This window comes from Pleurodeles waltl, chromosome 3_1 (genome assembly GCF_031143425.1).
Source record: "Pleurodeles waltl isolate 20211129_DDA chromosome 3_1, aPleWal1.hap1.20221129, whole genome shotgun sequence".
NCBI lineage: Eukaryota > Metazoa > Chordata > Amphibia > Caudata > Salamandridae > Pleurodeles > Pleurodeles waltl.
This window is the reverse complement of record NC_090440.1, coordinates 1,743,837,124-1,743,859,941: the sequence shown is the minus strand read 5'-3', so window position 1 is coordinate 1,743,859,941 and position 22,818 is coordinate 1,743,837,124. Positions and strand designations below refer to the sequence as shown.

The 22,818-nt window shown below is 42.9% G+C and overlaps 1 protein-coding gene across 1 annotated transcript in view; it reads right to left on the bottom strand.

Moving 5' to 3' along the window:
* The window catches only part of ACADL (acyl-CoA dehydrogenase long chain), a 365,613-nt gene that overhangs the window by 79,573 nt on the left and 263,222 nt on the right, over positions 1–22,818 (bottom strand). The window contains exon 9 of the mRNA XM_069225664.1: positions 22,393–22,520. Within this exon, the coding sequence (XP_069081765.1) occupies positions 22,393–22,520 (128 nt within the window). The remainder of the gene's footprint in view (positions 1–22,392; positions 22,521–22,818) is intronic.

Genomic DNA, 22,818 nt, shown 5'->3' with positions numbered 1-22,818 from the left:
AGTGCAGAGTACAAGAGTCTCAAAGGACAAACATGTTTTTGTCTGCAGCTAGTTTCTTCCAAGATAAGGTTTTCAGACGAGTAGCTGATCTAAACAGTGAGGTGAATGTATCTGCAGCTAAACATGATGACTGCCCTAGGGGTGGGCGGCGAGCTCTGCTCCGCTGGCAGAGCTTGCAGAGTTTTTTGGCACTCCGCTTGGAGTGCAGAGTTCACCCAAAAACTCCACTAGCCCTGCCAGTAAAGCGGAACGTGCCACGTGCGCACTGCCGCCCAGTTTTTTTTTTTTTAATCAACGCTGCGGAATTCTACAGAGTGGAACTCCGTAAACTCCGCGCAGGCCGAGACTACCACATAATGGTTCAAAGGTAGACAGCTAATCACTTCAATGAATAGGATTGGTTTATCAACAAGTTATAATAACATAGTACGAACAGGAACTTGTTAGCAGCTCATGCTGTAAAATCTTGTGAATCCAATAGCACACCACTAAACCACCAATTCCAGGAAAGGATTTACAATTGCGGATCTTGATAATTTTGGTTTTGAAGACAGCTCATCTTTGGCTGGAACATCCAGCACACATAATACGGCCAGTGGGCTTTTTCATGACGGTACCAATTAAGTAGCTGCTGGAAAACAAGCTATGTCAGCTGTAGGCATAAACCAATGAAGTTGCAAACTTACAATCCAGCTGCATTGCCAACAAGTGCAAAATCACTACAAGCCATCAACATATCACAGTCTTCCAGCAAGTTTCAAAGTGGGTGAGGACATGGATCTTTTTCTACCAGATGCTGCGATCTGCAAAGCTGATTTAAGTGAATTTATCATATCTCTTAGTCGGTGAGGACTGAAGTATGAAGAAAAGCCAGTTCCTCCGTGGGCTGGAATTCATGTTCTGATCTCCCTGAATACAGTCCCATTGAAGAAGGTTGAGTTTTTACCAGTGATACCATCTCCAGTCACAAACTACGCAACAGTATACACAGCTCTAAAAAATGTCCACATTGTGCATGCGCAGCTTGAAGACCAACATATCCTGCCAATTTTCTGAGATGAAGGCATTTTCCGTATTGTAGCTTACATTTTTATGAGCAATCCAGTACAATTCGACAATCTTTAGACAATGATGGGCGTATTCCCCATGACAAAAGTTGTATTGCGGTGTGCAGGAAGTTATCTCAGTGGATGCAGCTTAGACGAGGCACTTATTGAGGCTGAAATCTTTGGAAGCAAAATTGTCCATTCAGTATTGAGCGAAACTCATTTTGTTAGTTCGTTACAAAGCACACTCATCATAGCTGAGGCTATAGGAACACTGCACTGGAATGCTTTTTGGAACAAGAATAACACATTAGGTTTTGCATAACTTATCTCATAAGTGAACAAGGCAGGATACACTTCATTCAAAAGATATAATGCAAAGCCAGGCAATGTTCAATACATTAAGTTCAAAGCCAGAAAACCAAGTTTGTAAGAGTTTGTCAAAGAATGTGAAGAAAAATCAGAGCTTAGCAAGTACTGGGGGTATGTTTTACACGATAGCTCTAGTGAAAAACTTGGTACATGCTGATTGGGAAAGTGATTGGGAGCTGAACATGAAGACTGTGGAGTCACTGATTACTCTGTTTCACAAATTCAATTTCATAAACTACCTGAGATATAGGTCCTGGTATTTAGAAAGAGTGAAGAAGCTAGAAATGGAAAAACCATACCTCCACAGAAAATTCATCCAAAGACATTTTGTGGTGAAAGAAAGAGAGGGAAGGTTCAGTGCTGTGGCTTCAGATATGAAACTGGAACAGACAATCCAGAAAACACAGAAAAGCTCCAAGGAAACTGTTGGTCAGACATGTAAAAGAGAATATGTTGCTCAATGGCAGCTAGTTCACCACAAAGTCTATTCTATTTGCAATGTTTTTCAGAGAGATGACAAATTCACAATTAATGGACCATTGTGAAACTGTTACACGGCACGAACTTGTGGGAAAGAGAGGGGAACGTTTTTAATAAGCATATTGACAGCCTTCTTCATTTCATGCAGCAGCAAAGAAACCCCTATAAAATTAATGAGCCTGTACCAACTTTGTGACCAAACAATATGTGGGTTAAGATATAAAGACACGTCTACCAGATGTCCTGGAACATGGATCCAAACTATAGGCAGAACTGAAGCAGGAGAAGTTTGTATTGAAAGAGAAAAAAACTCTTTGACAATCACTAAAGCTAAACTTCCACGCTTTAATTGCCATAGTAAGAGTTGCCAGCATCAAACATTTGACACCTATAGCTTTGCATCTTTATAAATTCTGGTCATCAACATTGAACAAGATGAACTTGGAGACATTAACTCGCCAAAACATTGGCGTTGCTTCAGTAAACAATGAATTTCCAATTATTGCAAGTGGAATGATTGTCAAAGAGGAGTTGGGGCCTGCAGAGAGAGATTCAGAAGTATGGGCCAAATTATTCAAAAACTTAACAGCAAGTAGGAGAAAGCTTGCCTTCGTGTTGTGCCACATGTCGACTGGGCTGTTCGAAATTGTTCAAATCGAGTCATTGTACTGTCAAATGACAAAGATGATGTTATTGTGCTACCGAGATTTGTTGCAATGTTCATAAGTCAAGGATTGTTAGAGTTATGGATACATTATCGAAAAGGCGAGAGAAGAAACTTAATCCCATACAGGACATTTGCCCTAGAAAATGCCCAGTGTTCTTATGAAGGCACATATTCTTACTGGCGATGACACTATGAGCAAAACTGGAACAAAGCTTGGAGCTTTACCTGCTGAACCTGTGAAGTCTTTAAAAGGATTTGGTGAGACAGAAGAAGAATGTGACTTTAAATACGTAGAAAAATACCTTGTGCATGTGTGGAAAATGAAAATGAGTTCTGACGGTCACACATTTGACGATCTTCGGTACAATGAGTTCAAGAGATCAGTCCCGCTAAGTGGCCTTCCACGACATCATATTTTGTGCGTAGACACATTAAAAGAAGATGTGGAAATGTTTTGCAACTTGCATATGTAAAGAAAGATCTGTGTGAATTTGGTTGTGAAGATATTGATGGAGTGCTAAAACCTACAAAACTACTACCCACAGAACTTACATGTACTTGCAAAAAATCTCGTACAGAAAAATTCAGCCCGGATCAGCAATGTCTATCTAAGCTAAATTACTTCTCTAATGATCCTAAACACAAATCAACAATGAAAAAATCTGAGTAACGCTTTTATTTTTTAATGAAGGTCTCACTGTTATTTCTCTATACACCACCTCCTTTGGATGGAATTTCTTCTTTGGAATTTTCGTATCACCTTTAGGCTGATTACAGACAAATCTCCTTTCTTAACTTCTCAACGCCCCCCAAGTCACATATCTTGGACTCTATTTCCGTTGCTGAGTGGCACTGCAATTCCTCATGCTAAACTCACGACACTTTATGTACCTTCCATCCTCTACTTAACCTGCCTTTCTAGCTCACCAGTTTCTTCCGCGACACCCTTGCCCATCATCTCCACTAGCAGAAATCTCAGAGGTATCTTCAATATTACCATACAAATAGAATGTCATCACTACTACTGTAGCTTGGTTCAAATGTTAAAATGTGCAAGATACATCCTATCCCTTTCCATACTTCCAAAGCAATCAAACTGTCTTGTTGAACAAGAATACTACAGGAGTTTGCTAAAGGCTAGCCCTCAGCATTAGTTTACCCCTGTAGACCAGGTCCTAACATTTGCTACAGTAACACAACAATATACTGGGGCACCCTCCCACCTCATTTAGGCTGTTAAAAACAAAATAACCACGGCATTATACATGTTACTGACTTTGGTCTTTAAAACCGCCTACAGTACATTCCATGATTAGTCTTCTAGCACACTTAACAGCCGTAACCCTCTCTGCAATCTAAAGTGGGCCAATCAGAGCTTTCTGGTTTCACCAAAACCACCATTTGAGCCTTTTAGATCGTGGTTCTTCTACTTGATGGGTCCTATTTGCTGGAACCAACATCCCCCAGCCACCAGGACCTGCCTCTCAAACCAGGAGTTTAAAAGAGCCTTCCAAAGACCATATCTTGGCACTGGAAGGTGAAGGGTGATTGCTACCTTATACAGCCCTCACACAATGTATATACGAAAATGTGAGCCAGTATGTGTCACTTATCAGCTGTAACAATGAATGTATATGTTTTTGGTTACCACGCGTAAGATTACATTCTAAAAGTAAGGACACGTATCACTTGAGCATAAAGGTCCCTCCTGTTTTGTTCCTACTAGTCATAGGTACACTGCAGGCCTTTGCCCTTGTCTATAGTTTAGAACTCATCAAGCAATCAATCAATATTTGTAAAGCGTGGCTACTCACCCATGAGGGTCTCAATGCGCTGCAAGGTATCAAGGGTGCTTGAAGTGAATTATTGCCCCTCTTTCTCTCTAAGCCTTACGTCAAGAGGGAGCAGGCCCCACGATGCGAAGCTTGAAACACAGTAGGCCTTATCTCAGTGTTCTGTCATTTTAGTTCCCATGAGGAATGTCCTCTAGACCGGATGTTCACTTAGCCCTCTTTTTGTTTACTGTGCTGGTGATCATTTTATTATAGCCGCAACATGCGCTGAAAGTGCTGACGTCTAACTTTATAAATTACTAGTAAATCCACCTACAACAAAACTTCCTACGCATGCCATCAGAAAATTTTCAACAGCTTTTTAGCTAGGGTCTTGTAGTTTCTGTAATAGCTACCCAGAAACCCTGGAGAAAGACTGGGACAACACAAGTGATTTTTGAGTCACGAAGAACTGACGTACCAGAAACAGAACCTCATATGCCCACAATAAAAACACAAACAGAAACAAGTAATTGTAAATGTTTTTCCAGCAATCGTCCAAAGACAAGATTGTTTGATTGATCTGCAGTGGCACTGCGTGCTAGAGGCCCCAAAATAACAAGGGTTATGAGACATGGCCTTGAATTTTTTTATTTATTTATTGCTTTTTTGTAAATAACAGTTGCATATAGATGTAATCCCACATGATACTGCACATATAATACAGGAATATCATAATCAAAATCTCCTCAACTCCCCCACCAGCGTCTCCAATCGATATATGAATAGCTCCAAAAGCAGACTCTTGTGCATCAGTTAACATTTGAAAATGTATAGTTGTTTTATGTACGATAACTGTTGAACTTTGTTTTCTGACATACATACATTAGCGGAGGCAAATCACTGGTCTATTCTGGAAATCTTGGTGGGTCACAGTCCACTGGGTCTGCTTCTGTGACTTGTGGCAGAGTCTGCAAGAGCAAATAGTTACGTAGGGGGGCCCAAATGTATGTAGGTCTGGAACTTGGGGGCAACAATTCAGCATATAGAGATAATTGCTCATTACAATAGATGAGATTATTCAGCCATTCTTTCAATCTTGGTGCCCTTCCCTGTCTCCAGCGACAGGCTGAGCTTCGCCAGGAGGAGAGCCAGTGCTAAAATTCTTCTAAAGTCGGCATCAATTCTGCATGTCTGCCCCAACAGGGCAGGAGTGGATTGAGTATCAGCAACCGTTCCAGCATGCCTGTGAAGGCGTTAAACACCTCGACCTAGTACAACTGTATCAATCTACATGACCAAGCGAGGTGAACAAAATCTGTTACAGCTACGCCACATCTCATGCATGCGTTGTAGGAGGCTGGCCTAGTTTGTAGTGGGTACCTAAGGAACGTACACCTTATACCAGGTCCAGTTATCCCTTATTAGTGAAATGTAGGCAGAGTCTAGCAGCTCAGGCTGTCTAGAGCTAGCTGTTGCAGAGCAGCCTAGGCTGAACTAGGATACATGTAGAGCTCCTGCAATACCACTATAGTTACACAGTACTTATACATAATAAATGACTATACTCAGTGTTACCAAAAATACAGGTACTTTATTTTAGTGACACAAGGCCAAAAATATCTTAGAGATAATACTCCTTCTGGAGGTAAGTATTATACACAATATATACACACACTAGCAACCAAAATCCGGTAAGTAAGCAGTCATAGAATAGTGCAAACTGTAGAAAGTACAATAGATTGCAATGGGCCTAGGGGCAACACAAACCATATACTAAGAAAGTGGAATGTGAATCACAAATCCCCCCATAGGCAAGTACACTGTGTAGAGGGGTGCTGGGAGTGTAAGAAAACACCAAAGGTAAGTAATGCACCCCATCCCAGAGCCCAGGAAAGTAGGAGTAAAGTACTGCAAGTTTAACCAGGACACACTACAAGTCGTAATAAGAGATTTTGCAAGAACCAAGCAAGAATGCAATCAACAAACAGTGGATTCCTGGACCTGAAGACCTGTGAAGAGAGGAGACCAAGTCTAGAAGTTGCAGAAGATTCCAGGAAGGACAGGAGCCCCTGCCAACCTAGAAGATGTTGCAAAAGTGGATTCTCCGGTAAGAAGAAGATTACAGAAGAGCACCAAAGAAGAGGGCTGTGGGTTCCTGCTTGGTGCAGGAAATGTCCCACGTCTAGTTGTTGAAGGCAGGCTGTTTGCGTCGCTGGATTCCACCAACAAACCTTGGCTCACGCAAGTATGCGGTTTGCGTCAAAATGGAGCTGCCTGGACCCAGGAGGGACCTGGGGGTCTCAACTCTAACTGAAGAGACAGAGGGGGCTCTCGGCACTTTGGAGAGCCCACAGAAGACCAGGCAGCAGCCACGGGAGTCCCAGGACACGGGGACAAAGAGGATGCAAAGTGCGGTTGTCGCAGCACAACAAAGGAATGTCCCACGCTGCCAGAGAACAACTCAGGATGGAGTGCTGGGGACCTGGGCTACACTGTTCATGAAGGATTCTTGGAAGAAGTGCACAGAAGCCCAAGGAGCTGGAGATGACGCAGTGCACAGGGGTACTGTCGCAGCACGGGAAGGCAAGCTTATACCTCCACCAAATTTGGAAAGCTGGACCTTAGGACAGTCTGGGTCACGTCTGTCCACCACCTGTATTCCAGGGAGCATGCTCGTCATCAGGAAAGGAGTCACGGAGTACAGGTTGTTGTTGCAGAAGGGTGCCTGCAGGGAAGGGACTCCATCACTCCATGGGAGATTCCCTCTGTTCTTCTGGTACAGGATGAAGACAGGCAGTCCTAAGAGCATGCACACCTTTGAAACTGTTGCATATGCTGGCTGGAGCTGAAATGGCAGGACACAGAAGTCATCCTGGATACTTTGCTGCAGTTACAGTGGTTCCTGGAGCAGTCTGCGGTTGATCTGACGGTCAGAAGCTGAAGCAGAGGATTCCTGGAGGAATCTTGCAAGCTGAAGTTGTAGCATAGTGTGAAGAGTGTTAAATGTGGGTGAGGGGGGTTCTTTGCGAAAATCTGAAGTGGCAGCTTTCACCTGTGTGGCAGTCTAATGTAGAGAAAGGTATCTAACAGAAATTGTGATTCAGGCCCCAAAGAAGTAATGTGGTAAAAACAGGGTGGGTCTGTACCAATGAATAGCTTGGTACACTTGGGCACAGAGATAATATAGTTCATTGTCTGGCTCTTTAAAGTCATCTGTGAGAAGGGCAACATGAGGATGTCACATTGTAAACGGGGTTGTTTATCAACCCATGCCAACCTAATTATGTTTTGAGAGTTTGGAAAAAAGAGCGTCCTAGTGACAGGGGTATATTAAGGACAAATATAACAAGCATTTGTAATGCACTAGGGTCTCGCATTTGTCAGAGTTACAGCTGTTCACAGTTGTAAACTCCCAACCGGATTTTCTTGCTTAAAAAAAAAAAAAAAAAGCAGCACGATCGCGCTGCTACAGTTCACACTAATAATACCTATCGGCAAAAGTGCAATTAACTGAGAAATAAGGTTGATAGTATGCGAAGCGCTGGACTTCTGCCCAGTGAGATCGTGCTGCGAAAACAAAGAAAAAGTAGTCCACAAATCCAGCGAGCCTCGCATGTTTTCTGTACTTGTTCGCTGCGCTCGAGGAGGGCTCACCATCGGAAAAGGCATGACGTATGTGTGCCTTCCACTAATCAAAAGAAGTGGATTCTAACAGGCAAGCCAACTTGCCAATGAAACACACTGACGTGACATCGACAGGGCTCCGAGCCCTTTTCTAATACCTAAAGCGTCTCGCTAGCTATACGCATGCGACGCAGGCTCGACCTTAAAATGTAGGTAGTATCACCATTTTCATCAGTGCAATGCAGCCTGCCAAGGATAGAGGAAGAGAAATCCAACATGCTAACGATATTGGTGAGAGCACCTATAGCTGTAACCTAATTAGGTCTAAAGACCTCTTCTCTATCTCTCAAGATTATGACCCCCAGGTACTTGAGTTCAGATGGACACCAATATAACGGTAAGTCTGGGGTGAATTGTTTGGTGGTGGGTGTCAAAGGAAATATGTTTGATTTCTCCCAATTAATCTGCACTCCTAATAAACCCCCAAAGTGCACATATTCTCTGAGGGTTGCATTTCAACTGGTTTGTAGGTCACGCAGATAGAGGGTCATGCTGTCAGCATATAAAGAGATCAATAGGTGTCTGGTTGGGTAGCAAAGCGCATGTTCACGTGGCATTGCTGCAACTTAGCAGCAAGTGGGTCTAACACCAAGGCAAAAAGTAGTGGCAATAGTGTATTCCTTGTGATAGCAATGGGGGAGGGAATTGCACCACTGATCCCAATAATAGCTGTCAGTTGTGTGTATAAGAGGGTTAGCCATATCAAGAATGTTTTTGGAATTCCCATTCTGTGGAGGAATATCATTGGAAAATCCCATTCTAGTAAACCAAATGTCAGCCACCGCAGTAAAATCCGGGTCTATGCCTTGTAGTACTGCAAATAAAGTTCTGAGGATGTTACAAGCAATACGACCAGTGATAAACCCCAATTGGCTGGGATGGACCAGGAATATAATGAGCGATTTGCAAGGACTTTAGCATGGATATTTACATCACAATTACTTAATGATAATGGTCTATACAATTTGCATTGATCAGGAGATTTACCTGATATGAGCAGGGCAATAATCACGAGGGGGAAGCAGGCCATCCTCCTTAGCTTCTTGAAAAATGGAGCCCAACAGAGGTACCAATAGGTCTAAGTACATTTTATATATGAAGTCTGTCAGTAGGCCTGCTGGCTCTGGGGCTTTACCGCATTACTACTGCATAATTGCTTCCCTCATTTCATCTCCCCTGATATCCTAGACCAAAAAGTGTCTCTGTGCATCACTCAGCCAACCCAGTGCTATGTCTGAGAGGTAGATCTCCGCCTCTGCGGGGTTTCCACTGACTGGTGTATAAGGACTCACAGAATAAGGAGAACGTGTGCAGTATGTCTCGGGTATTTTTATTCAATTGATCGTTGCTTCTTTATAAGCTTTACCTCTGCGCCACTTTCTGAAATTCAGGCAGCAGCTTCTTAAGCTGTAGTCAGTTGTGGATTAGCTTCCCTCTGTGCATTGGCTTCAAGCTGTTTGAGCGCTTTCTCAATACGGCAGAGGTGGTCATGCAAAGACCCCAACATTCCTCCGCTTTTGTGAATGCATATTCACAAACTGTAACTTTAAAAGCTTCTCAATACCGTGCAGATCTTAGATACAGAATTTTAGTTTCTTTCGAAGTAGTCTGAGATTTCCTGGCACAACTCCTATTTAAAAAGGGCATCTAAGAGCACATGTGGAGAAAGCCACCAGGGTGTGTCTATAGGTGTGCAAGTGGGGTGGGATAGCATAGGTGAGACCGGAGAGTGATCAGAATATGTACGTGCGAGGTGAGTAACCTCCTTTATCCATGGTCTCATCTCTTTGGAGACCAGACAATAATCCAGTCTCAACCAGCTGTTATGGACCCCAGAGTAAAATATGCCTTCTCTTTCTAAAGGATGAGTGTCTCTCCATGTGTCGCTCAAATGATGGTCTGCTTTGATGTCCCGTAGGTGTTGAGCTGTAGTGCTACAGTAAATGGGCTGGGTAGTAGATCGGTCTAGGGCTACATTCAGGGTGAAATTAAACCCCTCCCCCCCACAGTATTAAGGCTGAGTCTACGTCTATGACATTAGTGTGTGAGTGTAGACTGCCCCATATAGCTGATTAGTGGCCTTGTGTATTATTTATTGAGCCATGGGGATATATGGTACCCCTTTATGAATGAGGGTGACCACCAGCCCTTGCGTATGAGGAGTATGTGGACTACTGGCTATATGAGGCCCACTGAACTTCAAAGGTGTACCAATGGATTCAGCTAGGTTGGTTTCTTGTAATAAGGCTATGTGAATGCCCTGTCCGTCGAGATAAGAAGATGTGATTTTGTTGGCATGTTGCGAATATCATGTCCATATAGGAAGTCCGTGACTAGTTGTGGATTGGTCTAGAAATGTGTTTTTTACTTGTAGGAAATGCGCAAATGGGCTGGCTGTAACATCACATGGGATTGCTGCCTGTCGTAGTTTCTGCTTGATAGGTGTAAATTTTCTACTCGTCTCTTCGATCCCAATAGTGAAGTTGGGATAGAGAGCGACCTCATTGCCGTTGAGTTTGAGAGTGTGTTTTTCTGGCTTGGATGTGCAGAGGCCCCAGGTTTTGGGCAAGCCGACAGGGCCCAGTGTGCCCTTTCTATAAGGAGACTGAAGAGGGCTTCTCCAAATAAGGTGGTGAGAATTCTCACAATGTAATCTTCCATTTGGCCTGTATTCGTTGATTCTGGCACCCCTAAGATGCGTAAATTATTACAACGGGATCTGGCTTTGAGGACTTCATTTTTTGCTGCCATTAGTTTTAAGACATTTTCCTTATTAAGCATTTTATCATCACGATCCAACCAGGTGTCTTCTATTGTGTATAGGACTGCTCCGCTTCTCGTATGTGCCCTTCATGTTTTTCAAGCTTTTGCATGATTGAAACCACCCTCTTGCACATATTGTCCATTTTGTTTTCAGTAGATGTCAGACTTTGTTGCAAGGCCACCAAGAGTTGTTTTATGTCCACCGATTCTTACAGCTCGTCCAGAGTAGATTTCTTGTATTTAAAGTAAGTTTCAAACAAAGTTTTTATTCACAGATGTTATCAAGAGAAAAAGACTTCTTGAGTGATGAAACATGGTGAGATAGTGATAAGTGAACCTTAAGTGAAGCAGACCAAAACCAAAGCAAAAAGAAATCTCCAGTATTGTGAAATAATTGGTGTATTGGAAAGCGCATGCTATTCATGACTGCTCCTGACCTAGAGGCGGGCATGCACTCATATGTCCCCATCAGTGGCCCTGTAGAATCACCACTTAGCTGCATCGGTTCAGTCTTCTCACTTAGGTAGTTGCCATCTTAGGATTCCGGTACAGGCCATGTGTTGTCAGGTTGTCTTGTGCGAGTCCAGGGTGGATTGGAGCGTTGTCTATTAATGCAGGGATACTTTGTGCGGTACAGGTGAAGTTACCGCTTGCAGCCCACAAGAAATCGGTGAAATAAGGCAAGATGATGGCGGATTATGCCCCCGGACAACCAAAGCATCACAGAAGTGTGGCCATCCATGGTATTGAATTCTTGATGTCTAATTACAAACCTACATTAAGATGGCCAAATTAAGTATGTTGAAACTCAAAGCATTGTATTAAATTTCTTACTCTGAATTGCTATGAGAATACAAATGATATTAAAATGTGGGATCTATTTTTATTTTGTTTTGGGGGCAATGTTATGAATTAATGGAGAGGAGTTTGCAAAGTGTGGGGCTGGAGTCCCTCTTTCTTCTAACTATGCAGTTGGACCATCTCCCTTATACTTACTCAGTAGTGGTCATCTCCCACAGACTTTGACCCTCAATTGTATTCTGAAAATAATCTGTTCAACATCACAATCAAAGTAGGTTTCCCAATTACAACTTTATTAAGACCTGCAATGGTTATGCCCTGGATCAGTTCTGTGAAGCAAACATTTGAGTGTGCCCCACCATTAAGCATTCTATTGTAAATTTTATGGGAAAATACATTAATATTTTAAAAACTTTTAAACACTATTTTAATATTGCTTTTTAATATTTTTTGAGTTTACATATTTATACCTTCTGTAAGCTGCGTATAATGTAGGTCTTTTTCAGGTTTTAAATTGTTAATAATTGATTTTTTTTATTTTGACCATTTAAAAAAAAAAAAAAAAAAAAAAGAAAGCAGCCAACATTTTGAACTCCGAAATAAACATTTTTGCATGGCATGTGATAGCTGTGTCACTTTTTTTGTTTTTTCAGTCTGTTCAGTCTGTTATATAACCCACTACTCTGTAATAATCCGTCCATATTTACCAATATTATCATGTTTTTGCCTTTACACAACACCCTTTCCATAAGTGCCTGTACAGATTAGCATTGAGATACGATTGACCAAATGAATGATTGCTTAAGGGACGAAAGACTGATGTATTTGGGTAGTCCATGAAACTATGTTTTGCCATCCCTTGCATGAATGCAGTGACACTCTGAATGAGTACTGCAGAGGAGTAATAAATTAAAGTTCACATAGCAACTATTGATTACTAAACAAGTATATATGTGTAAGACACATTAGGAAAACAATTATTTCCAAATACTTTAGAAAATTCAAGGAGTGTATTTGGTATCACACTGAAAGAACTAATCATGCTGTGGGCTGGCACACCGCCCATTCTAACCTTGGTCTTTTTAGGTCCAGCTGCAGACCTATTTCGATGCATTATAGAGCTCATGTTACCTTGAATTTAAAAAGTAACTGTAAGAAATAGCACAGAGAAAATTATTTGGGAGAGGCCACTTTTGCCTCTGGCTTTTATATTCATGGTTTGCCTTTGCTTGGATGCGCTATCCAAAAAGGCCATGGTGTTATTGTGGACTGTTACATTGTCCTATTTGGTTTGGGTGCTCAAGTAGTCCATCTTGAGACGTTGCTTTTAATTCAGAGTCAGTGTATGATCTTTGATGTATTTACATGATGTACTTTTAAATGCTGGTTTATGGTTTTGTGTGTAGTAAGAATGTCACGTTTGTCTTCATGGTAGGCTAACGTCATCTACTAATGAACAAGTTACTTACCTTTGGTAAGACATTATTTGATAGAGACTATAATAGCTGCAGATTCCTTACCATAGAATTTCCTGACGTCAGCTTGGAATCCAGAACTTTTGCTGAGCAATACCCTTGTGTGCGCCTACGGGTGGCATCGTCCGGATTTGCGTGGCATCGTCAGAGCTGTCTGTGACATCACGCTCACCTACAAAATCACCACCCAGGTGAGTATATTTCAGTTCCTTGTCCACTAACTTCCACGCCAGAAGTGCATAGCTATGGAAATAACTAATAGCTTGTCTGTGCAAAGAAACTAGGGCCCTGAAAGGGACAATTCCTGACTCTATTTGATGTGTCCGCAGAGCGGGGAGGTATGGATGGGTGTAGGGAGTCTGCAGTTAAAGTCTCTACCAGATAATGCATTACCGAAGGTAAGTAACTTTTTCATCTGATAAAAACTTCTAGCTGCAGATTTCTTACCTTAGAATAGATACCCAAGCCATAACCTCATGGCGGTGGGCTGCGGACAAAGCTTCACACTACAAAGTTCTGCAAGAACAAACGGCAAAGTGCCCCTCTCTACGGACCTGATTGTCTAGGCAGCAGTGTCATGCGAATGTATGCAAGGATGCCCACGTTGCTGCCTGACAGATATGACAGGACTGGAACACCTCGTGCTAGGTCGGTGGTAGCAGCCTTGCCCCTAGTGGAATGAGCTCTCAAGCATGCAGGAGACTGCTTCTTGGCCAGTTCGTTGTAGAATGACCCAGAGCTAAATGTTTTGTTTCTGCACTGCCCAACCCTTCTTTGTTCCCACGTACCTCACAAAGCGTAGGTCATCCACCCAGAACCATGCCTGGAACGTCAACATTCCTGACAGGACTTGGGGGCTCCTGGAGCGGTCCCGTGACCTGTACCTCAACCAAGACTGTGACCTCCGAGGAGTCGCGCCCATCGACATCGACTGCCGGGCCGTCATGAGCTTCAGGGACTGCTCCCTCAAAGCTTTTGGAGCCATGGCCCGGCGGTCAGAACATGACTTCGAGTCGGGAACTCGGTTTAAACACCAAAGACATATCTAATGGGGGTCCATCACTGACATGGCGCAGTGGCTGGCGCCGTACAACTTGAACCCCGGCTTCCTAGATGTCATTCTTCGTACAGACAACAAAAATCTTCAATAAAAAGCCCTGTCAAAAAAGGCGGAGGGTAGCTCGAGTCCGGATCTGCGCTTTAACCGGCTTGGAAGGAAAAGAACTGACATACACGCGCCTGGGTGGTGCCTTTATAGGAGACTGACGTCACATACGGCGCGCGCAAGGGTATTGCTCAGCAAAAGTTCCGGATTCCAAGCTGATGCCAGGAAATTCTAAGGTAAGGAACCTGCAGCTAGAAGTCTCTATCAGATCAGTCTTACAAGCTCATATGTTTTACTTTGCTGTCTTAACATGTTGGATCTAGAGCTTTTTTGTTCACATAATATCAATATGCAGACTTAAGCTTTCTTAGAGGTGCATCACATTTTTGGGTAATTGTCAAAAGTATCTATTTGTAATATTTTGCATTTAATTTCACCACTTGCAACACAAACTTCCTCTTTCACTCCTTTTTATAACCCTCTTCTGTGAGGGTATGTCTCAGCTCTTCCAATGCAGTCTGTCAAACAAAGGGCCCCTACTCCCAGCTTCTATATTGTAGAAGCCAAACATGATGGTATTTTGTTTCTAGGACAGCCTGGCGTAATACCACAAAGTCACCCAAAAATGATCACGTACCTCTCTGAAGAACACCCAAGTCTATTCACTTTGCCACTATGTTCTAGAAAGCAAGATCCACCGGTGTTTGCCAGTATTTTTTTCATATTCCTCTGCCACTGAGAAGAATAAATAAACTTCCTTCAAAATGACAGGAACCTATTTACATCACTGTATAATCTAGGAAGTCACTAAATGTAATGATATTTGTGTTTTGACCACTGGCTCCACGTTGCACTTAGCCTAGCAGCACACCGTCACATTAGTGACCACCAGCTTAATTTTGCCTATTGACTTTATTTTAGCATTAGCCACGTTAAAAGCCGTAAGTATTTTCCCATGCCCACGTTATACAATGTGCTTTTTGCTCATGTTTTTATTCTGTGTGTTATTTCTCACCAAGGGCTTAGGCTGATAAGAATATGCTAGGATGACGTTTATGGTACGGCATGGAACAGTTTTGTTTTGAAAGAGGGCACCTTGGGGTCTCGGCCAATTCCGACATGTTCCTTTCAAAACTGACCTGAAGTAGCCAGCATTTTTTAATAATAAACTTATGGAGTGGGAGGGGGTTTCTAGAATTCTCCTCTCTGGTTTGTTTAAAGTATATAAGAGGCTGAGACCAGATGGACTGGGGAGTGACTCCGGGCTCAGACATGCTCAGGACGCTGAGGTGCATCATCCTTCCTGCGAGGATAATTGATCTCTCTCTCCACAATCGATTCTGGGGTCTGTCAGTCTAATGCTGATAAAGAGGGAGATTACGTAGACTTACCCGTGTCTCATGGTGATGCATTTTTAATTCTTGTTATCTGCTTTGTGAAATATATATATATATATATATATATATATATATATATATATATATATATATATATGGAAAATGTCACTTACCCAGTGTACATCTGTTCGTGGCATGTTCCGCTGCAGATTCACATGCTATGCACAGGTCCTGCCATATAGTGTTGGGCTCGGAGTGTTACAAGTTGTTTTTCTTCGAAGAAGTCTTTTCGAGTCACGGGACCGAGTGACACCTCCTTTTCGGATCCATTGCGCATGGGCATCGACTCCATCTTAGATTGTTTTCCCGCAGAGGGTAAGGTAGGATTGATAGAGTGTAAAGAAAGAGATGTCCATGCAATGGAATAGAGATGTATATACATATGTACAAATTTAAATGTAACTTAAACGGCTACAGGCTCCCAGGGAGGACGCATGTGAATCTGCAGCGGAACATGCCACGAACAGATGTACACTGGGTAAGTGACATTTTCCGTTCAATGGCATGTGTAGCTGCAGATACACATGCTATGCATAGACTACAAAGCAGTTCTCCTCCCCTAAGCGGTGGTCAGCCTGTAGGAGTTGAAGTAGTTTGAAACAGTGTTCTTAGTACAGCCTGTCCTACTGTGACTTGTGTTGCTAACTCATCTACACAGTAATGCTTGGCAAATGTATGGGGTGTTGACCAAGTGGCTGCTTTACAGATTTCGGTCATTGGTATATTTCCTAGAAATGCCATTGTTGCTCCTTTTTTCCTAGTGGAATGTGCCTTTGGTGTTATTAACCGCTGTCTTTTAGCTTTTAGGTAACAAGTTTGGATACATTTCACTATCCATCTGGCTATGCCTTACTTTGATATAGGATTACCAGTATGGGTTTTTTGGAATGCGACAAACAGCTGTTTAGTTTTTCTGAATGATTTTGTTCTGTCAATGTAATACATTTAAGCTCTTTTAATATCTACTGTATGTAGTGCTCTCTCTGCCACTGCGTCTGGCTGTGGGAAGAAGACTGGAAGTTCCACTGTTTGATTTAAATGAAACGGTGAGATGACTTTAGGTAGGAATTTAGGGTTTGTGCAAAGTAGTACCTTATGTTTGTGTACTTGTATAAAGGGTTGTTCAATAGTGAATGCTTGTATTTCACGAACTCTTCGTAATGAAGTGATTGCCACAAGAAATGCTACTTTCCATGTTAGGAATTGAACCTGACAGGAGTGCATGGGTTCAAATGGTGGACCCATGAGTCGTGTGAGTACAATATTAAGATTCCATGAAGGTACTTGTGGCGTTCTTGGAGGTATGATACGTTTTAGACCCTCCATGAAAGCTTTGATGACAGGCACTCTAAATAGAGACTTGTTTTGTATATTTTGCAAATAAGCCGAACTTTCTGTGAGATGTATTTTAATGGATGAAAAAGCTAAATTTGCTTTTTGTAGATGGAGTAAATAACCTACAATGTCTTGTATGGTTGCGTCTAGGGGTGTTATGTGTTTGGCTTGGCAGTAGAAAACAAATATTTTCCATTTGTTTGCATAACACTGCCTGGTGGTAGGTTTTCTTGCTTGTTTAATCACTTCCATTCATTCTGGTGGAAGATGTAGATATCCAAACTCTAAGATTTCAGGAGCCAGATTGCTAGATTGAGCATTGCTGGATTGGGGTGTCTGTTCTGTTGTGTGTTTTGTGTCAACAGGTCCGGCCTGTTTGGAAGTTTGATTTGTGGTAATATTGGCGTGCCCACGTTGGTGCTATAAGTATGAGTTTGAGTTTGTTTTGACACAGTTTGTTGACCAGAAATGGAATGAGTGGGAGAGGGGGAAAAGCGTAAGCAAATATCCCTGACCAGTTGATCCATAGAGCATTGCCCCTGGATCGAGGGTGTGGGTATCTGGACGCAAAGTTTTGGCATTTTGAGTTGTGGTTGGTGGTAAACAGATCTATGTCTGGTGTTCCCCACTGGCGAAAATATTTGTGAAGCACTTGTGGGTGAATTTCCCACTCATGTGTTTGTTGATGATCTCGGCTGAGGCCGTCTGCTAATTGATTGTGAATCCCTGGAACGTATTGAGCTACCAGGTGTATGTTGTTGTGAATTGCCCAATGCCAAATTTTTTGTGCTAGAAGGCAAAGTTGTGATGAGTGGGTTCCTCCTTGTTTGTTTAAGTAGTACACTGTTATCATATTGTCTGTTCGGACAAGAATGTGTTTGTGAACAAGAAGAGGTTCAAAAGCTCTTAGTGCTAGGGATACTGCTAGCAGTTCTAAGTGATTTATGTGAAGTTGTTTTTGCTTGTTGTCCCATTGTCCCTGAATGTTGTGATTGTTGAGATGTGCTCCCCATCCAATCATTGATGCATCTGTTGTAAGAATGGCGTGAGGCACAGAGTCTTGGAATGGCCGCCCTTTGTTTACATTTGTGGGATTCCACCACTGAAGCGAGATGTGCGTTTGGCGGTTTATCAACACTAGATCTTGAAGATGACTATGTGCCTTCGACCATTGTTTTGCAAGGCACTGTTGTAAGGGCCGCATGTTTAATCTTGCGTTTTGGACAATGGCGATGCATGATGCCATCATGCCCAAGAGTTTCATGACAAATTTGAAAGTGTACTGTTGGTTTGGCTGGATTTTTGACAATATGCTGTGAAACGATTGCACCCTTTGTGGACTTGGGCTTGCAAGTGCTTTTTGGGTGTTTAATGTGGCTCCTAAATACTACTGAATTTGTGCTGGTTGTAGGTGCGATTTTTGGTAATTTATTGAGAACCCTAGATTGTGTAGGGTGTTTATTACATAACGGGTATGATGTTGGCACTGTTTTTGAGTGTTGGCTTTTATTAGCCAGTCGTCGAGATATGGAAAGACATGTATATGTTGTCTCCTTATGTATGCTGTGACTACGGCCAGGCATTTTGTAAATACTCTGGGACCTGTTGTTATCCCGAAAGGTAACACTTTGAACTGGTAATGTTTTCCTTGTATTACAAATCTGAGATATTTTCTGTGAGCTGGATGGATGGGTATGTGAAAATACGCATCTTTTAGATCCAGTGTTGCCATAAAATCTTGCTGTTGTAGCAGTGGGACTACATTTTGCAGTGTCACCATGTGAAAGTGTTCTGATCGGATGTAGAGATTGAGAGTCCTGAGATCTAATATTGGTCTCAATGTTTTGTCCTTTTTGGGAATGAGGAAATACAGGGAGTAAACCCCTGTTCCTTTCTGATGATGTGGCCCAAGTTCTATGGCTTGTTTGAGTAATAGTGCCTGTACTTCTGTTTGCAACATTGAAATGTGTTAAGATGGAAGTTTGTGTGTTTTTGGGGGAATGTCTGGAGGAGTTTGTGTGAACTCTATGCAGTAACCATGTTGGATAATGGATAACACCCAATTGTCTGTTGTGATGGTTAACCAGTGGGTGTGGAACTTTTGCAGTCTTCCTCCCACAGGGGAAGTGTGGTGAGGGAAGGTGGTGGTAAAGTCACTGTTTGGTACGACTGGGTTGCTTTGAGGGCTGGTATTTTCCTCTAGATCTGGGGAACTGTCCTCTGTAGGATCCCCGAAACCCCCCCCTCTGGTATTGCATTTGATAAGAGGGTTTGGCTTGTGAGGTAGATGGCTCAGATGGTTGGGGTCTAAAGCCTCCCCTATATTGAGGCTTTCGAAATGAGCCTCTGTATTGGGATGAATAAAGCGCCCCCATAGCTTTGGCAGTGTCGGCGTCCTTTTTCATTCTGTCAGTGGCTGTATCAACTTCTGTGCCGAATAGTTGTTGCTAGTTAAAAGGCATGTTGAGGACAGCCTGCTGGATTTCAGGTTTAAATCCTGATGACCTAAGCCATGCGTGTCGCCTAATGGTGACAGCCATATTAATAGTTCTTGCGGGTTTATCTGCGGAGTCTAACGCTGATCTGATTTGGTTGTTTGTGATTGCTTGTCCCTCTTCTACTATCTGCTGGGCTCTCTTCTGTTGGTCCTTGGTGAGATGCTGAATAATGTCTTTCATCTCATCCCAGTGAGCCCTGTCATATCTGCCCATTAGGTCCTGCGAATTGGCAATACGCCATTGATTGGCTGCCTGTGACGCCACCCTTTTACCTGCAGCATTGAATTTCCTACTTTCCTTATCTGGAGGGGGTGCGTCTCCAGAGACTGGGAGTTAGCCCTTTTCCTTGCTGCGCTGACCACTACAGAATCTGGGGGTAGCTTTTGTGTAATGAAAATTGGGTCTGAGGGTGGTGGCTCATATTTCTTTTCTACCCTTGGAGTTATGGCTCTTCCCTTAACTGGTTCCTGGAAGATTTGTTGTGCATGTTTTAACATGCCAGGAAGCATGGGTAGACTTTGGTATGTGGCGTGAGTTGAGGACAATGTGTTAAATCAGAAGTCATCCTCAATAGGTTCTGTGTGCATGGCCACGTTGTGAAATGCCGCTGCCCTGGCTAGAACCTGTGTATATGAGGTGCTATCCTCAGGGGGTGATGGCTTTGATGGATAGCACTCCAGACTATTATCTGAAACTGGATCATCATAGAGAACCCCTGGATCCGTGTCATCTTGTTGTGATTGCATAGTTTGTGATGGACTGTGCAGTGGGTGTAGCAGGCGGGGAGACAGTTAGATGAGGAGAATGAGGAGGAGACTGGTGAGGTGAAAACTGAGGAGGCAGAGATTTTTCTCTTGGTTTTGGCACTTTAGTCGGTGGCTGATCAGTGTCCAAAAGACCATGGAAGGCCAGTTTCCTCTTTGTTCTTAGAGGGGGTGCTGTGAGGATTTTGCCAGTGTCTTTATGGATTTGTATTCTGGACTGTTTCTCATCGAAATCCTCCATTTGTGTCAATTCCTCAGAAAATTGATGGCTTTCTTTTAATTGCTTTGAAAGTCCATGCTCCTCAGTGTATGTTTGCTTTTTTGGCTCCGAAGCCGTTTTTTTGTTACCAAAGGGCCTGGAGTACTTGTTGGTCTCGGCTCCGAGAGTGACTTTCAGGGCTTGGACTTATAATTTCGGAGCCTTTGCGTCGGCTCGAGTCCGAAGGCTTTGTTGTTGGCGTGGCCTTTTTCGGTACCGAAGATGTTGCTTGGTCACCGGTAGCTTTCTTACGGGTGGAGCCATGGCCTTCTGGCAGTGGCGTCCCCGAGGCCTTGTATTTGGGCTTGGATTGGGTCGGGGCAAGCGTACTCACGTGCTGGCCCGCTGTTATTGGTCGGTCGATGTCGGACTCTTGTTAGGAATCGGACCCCCGAACGGAGATGACGGTGTGGATCATCTCCTCCTCTTCTGCGTCGAGGCGTTCGGTGCTTCTGTATGCTAACTCTAACCTTCGCACTCTTCGGTCTCTTAGAGTCTTTTTCGAGTGGAAGGGTTTACAGGCCACACAGGTATCCTCTCGATGATCCGGAGATAAACACAGGTTACAAACCAGATGTTGGTCCGTGTAGGGATACGTGGCGTGGCACCGAGGGCAGAATCTAAACGGGGTCCGGTCCTTGAGGCTTCAACAATACTTTTGGTAGGGCCGACCTGGCCCAAGTTGGGCGCGGGTGCCCCGAAGGGCAAGTAGGGATCTGTATCCGCCGGTACTGAGGTGTTGATGATGGATGATACTCGATCTAAAGCAATACCGACGAACTTAGCGAATTTGTAATATTTTTCCGACTCGACCAACCGGAGTGAAAAGAAAGACGTCCGAACCCGATGGCGGAAAGAAAACAATCTAAGATGGAGTCAATGCCCATGCGCAAAGGAGCCGAAAATGAGGAGTCACTCGGTCCCGTGACTCCAAAAGACTTCTTCGAAGAAAAACAACTTGTATCACTCCGAGCCCAACACTAGATGGCAGGACCTGTGCATAGCATGTGTATCTGCAGCTACATATGCCATATACACACACACACACACACACACACACACTTGCTGTGTATATTGCAGTGGAGAATCATTTGTATATGTTTTTATTTCATTGCTGTGACCATTTTTAAACGTGTGCTTTCAGCATGCTAATCTTCCTCTACGAACCTTGCAGAGTGGTTTAGTAAATGTATTTCTCGGACTAAGAGTTGCATTCCAGAGATTTTTTGTCGGTGCACGAGTGTTTCACCTCAGTCTGTGGTGAAGCAAAACATTGAGGCATAGGTCGGACCTTCTAGGGGAGGTGGAAAGTGTACGATTTAAAAGTGAAAATATGCTTAGCAGAAAGTCAAAAGGAAGCACCGCAAACCATTTCAGAAAATGCATATCAAATTAAAATGCCTTATACGGTCTTGGCAAAAGCGTATTCTTGTTTATCAGGACTGTATACATTTTGGGAGGAGTGCCTGGATAAAACAGAGCTATTAACTGCTCTTGCTCTTACCCAGCAAGTAGTTAAGGTTATTGTAGACATTCACGCCGGTGGTTGGAGACGTTTGCAGAATAAAATGTGGATAATTAATTCAGCCAAAATGTGAATTTTCTAGGAATTCAGTGGAACCCAGGACACAGAGAGGTGTTGCTACAGGAATAACAAAAGATTTTGGAGTTTGCCACTCCCCGCACTAAGCAAGAGACACAGCAATACATGGGATTGTTTGATTTTTTCAAGGCAGCATGACCGTAATTTGAGTAAAAATTAACCCAAAGTGACCAGACAAAAACATTAAAAAAAATAAACAGAAGGAAAACACCAAATCACTACAATGACCAAACAGCTGTAAATAGAAGTTAAAGCTAGACACTATGGTTCATGTGAAGTTAAAGCTTTTGAAGCAGGAGACAAACTTTGCAGACTACTTCAAGAATAGAGCTAATTTCACATTTTAATAATCTTAACCCAACACTTACCAGTACTTAGCCATAGAAGCAGTTGCAGAGTCCAAATGTTTTTGTTCGTGTAGCTGCAGGCAGTTGTCTAGGAACGCACGGCCAATGCAGATCTGTGTTTTCATTTCTGCTAACTTGTGCTGCACTGTCTTGTTTCCATTCAGATGAAACAAGGGAAAAGGGTGGAATTTAGAAATCACTTTAATTGAGTTTCAAGTCACAAGATTCCTGTATAGCTTAAAAATAATAATTTTACAACTCTCATAGCAATTGTTTCGGGCTAGCTTTTGAGCTACAATTACACAAGACAACTTTGAATTTCATATATAAATAAACAAGCATCCGCATAGCCAAAGGGCACTGCACTTAAAGGCCGAGCTGCTGGCTTTGGCAATGCTCGTTTGCGTTGGAATTAATAAAGCTAAAAAGCCATGGTCAGATATCCAT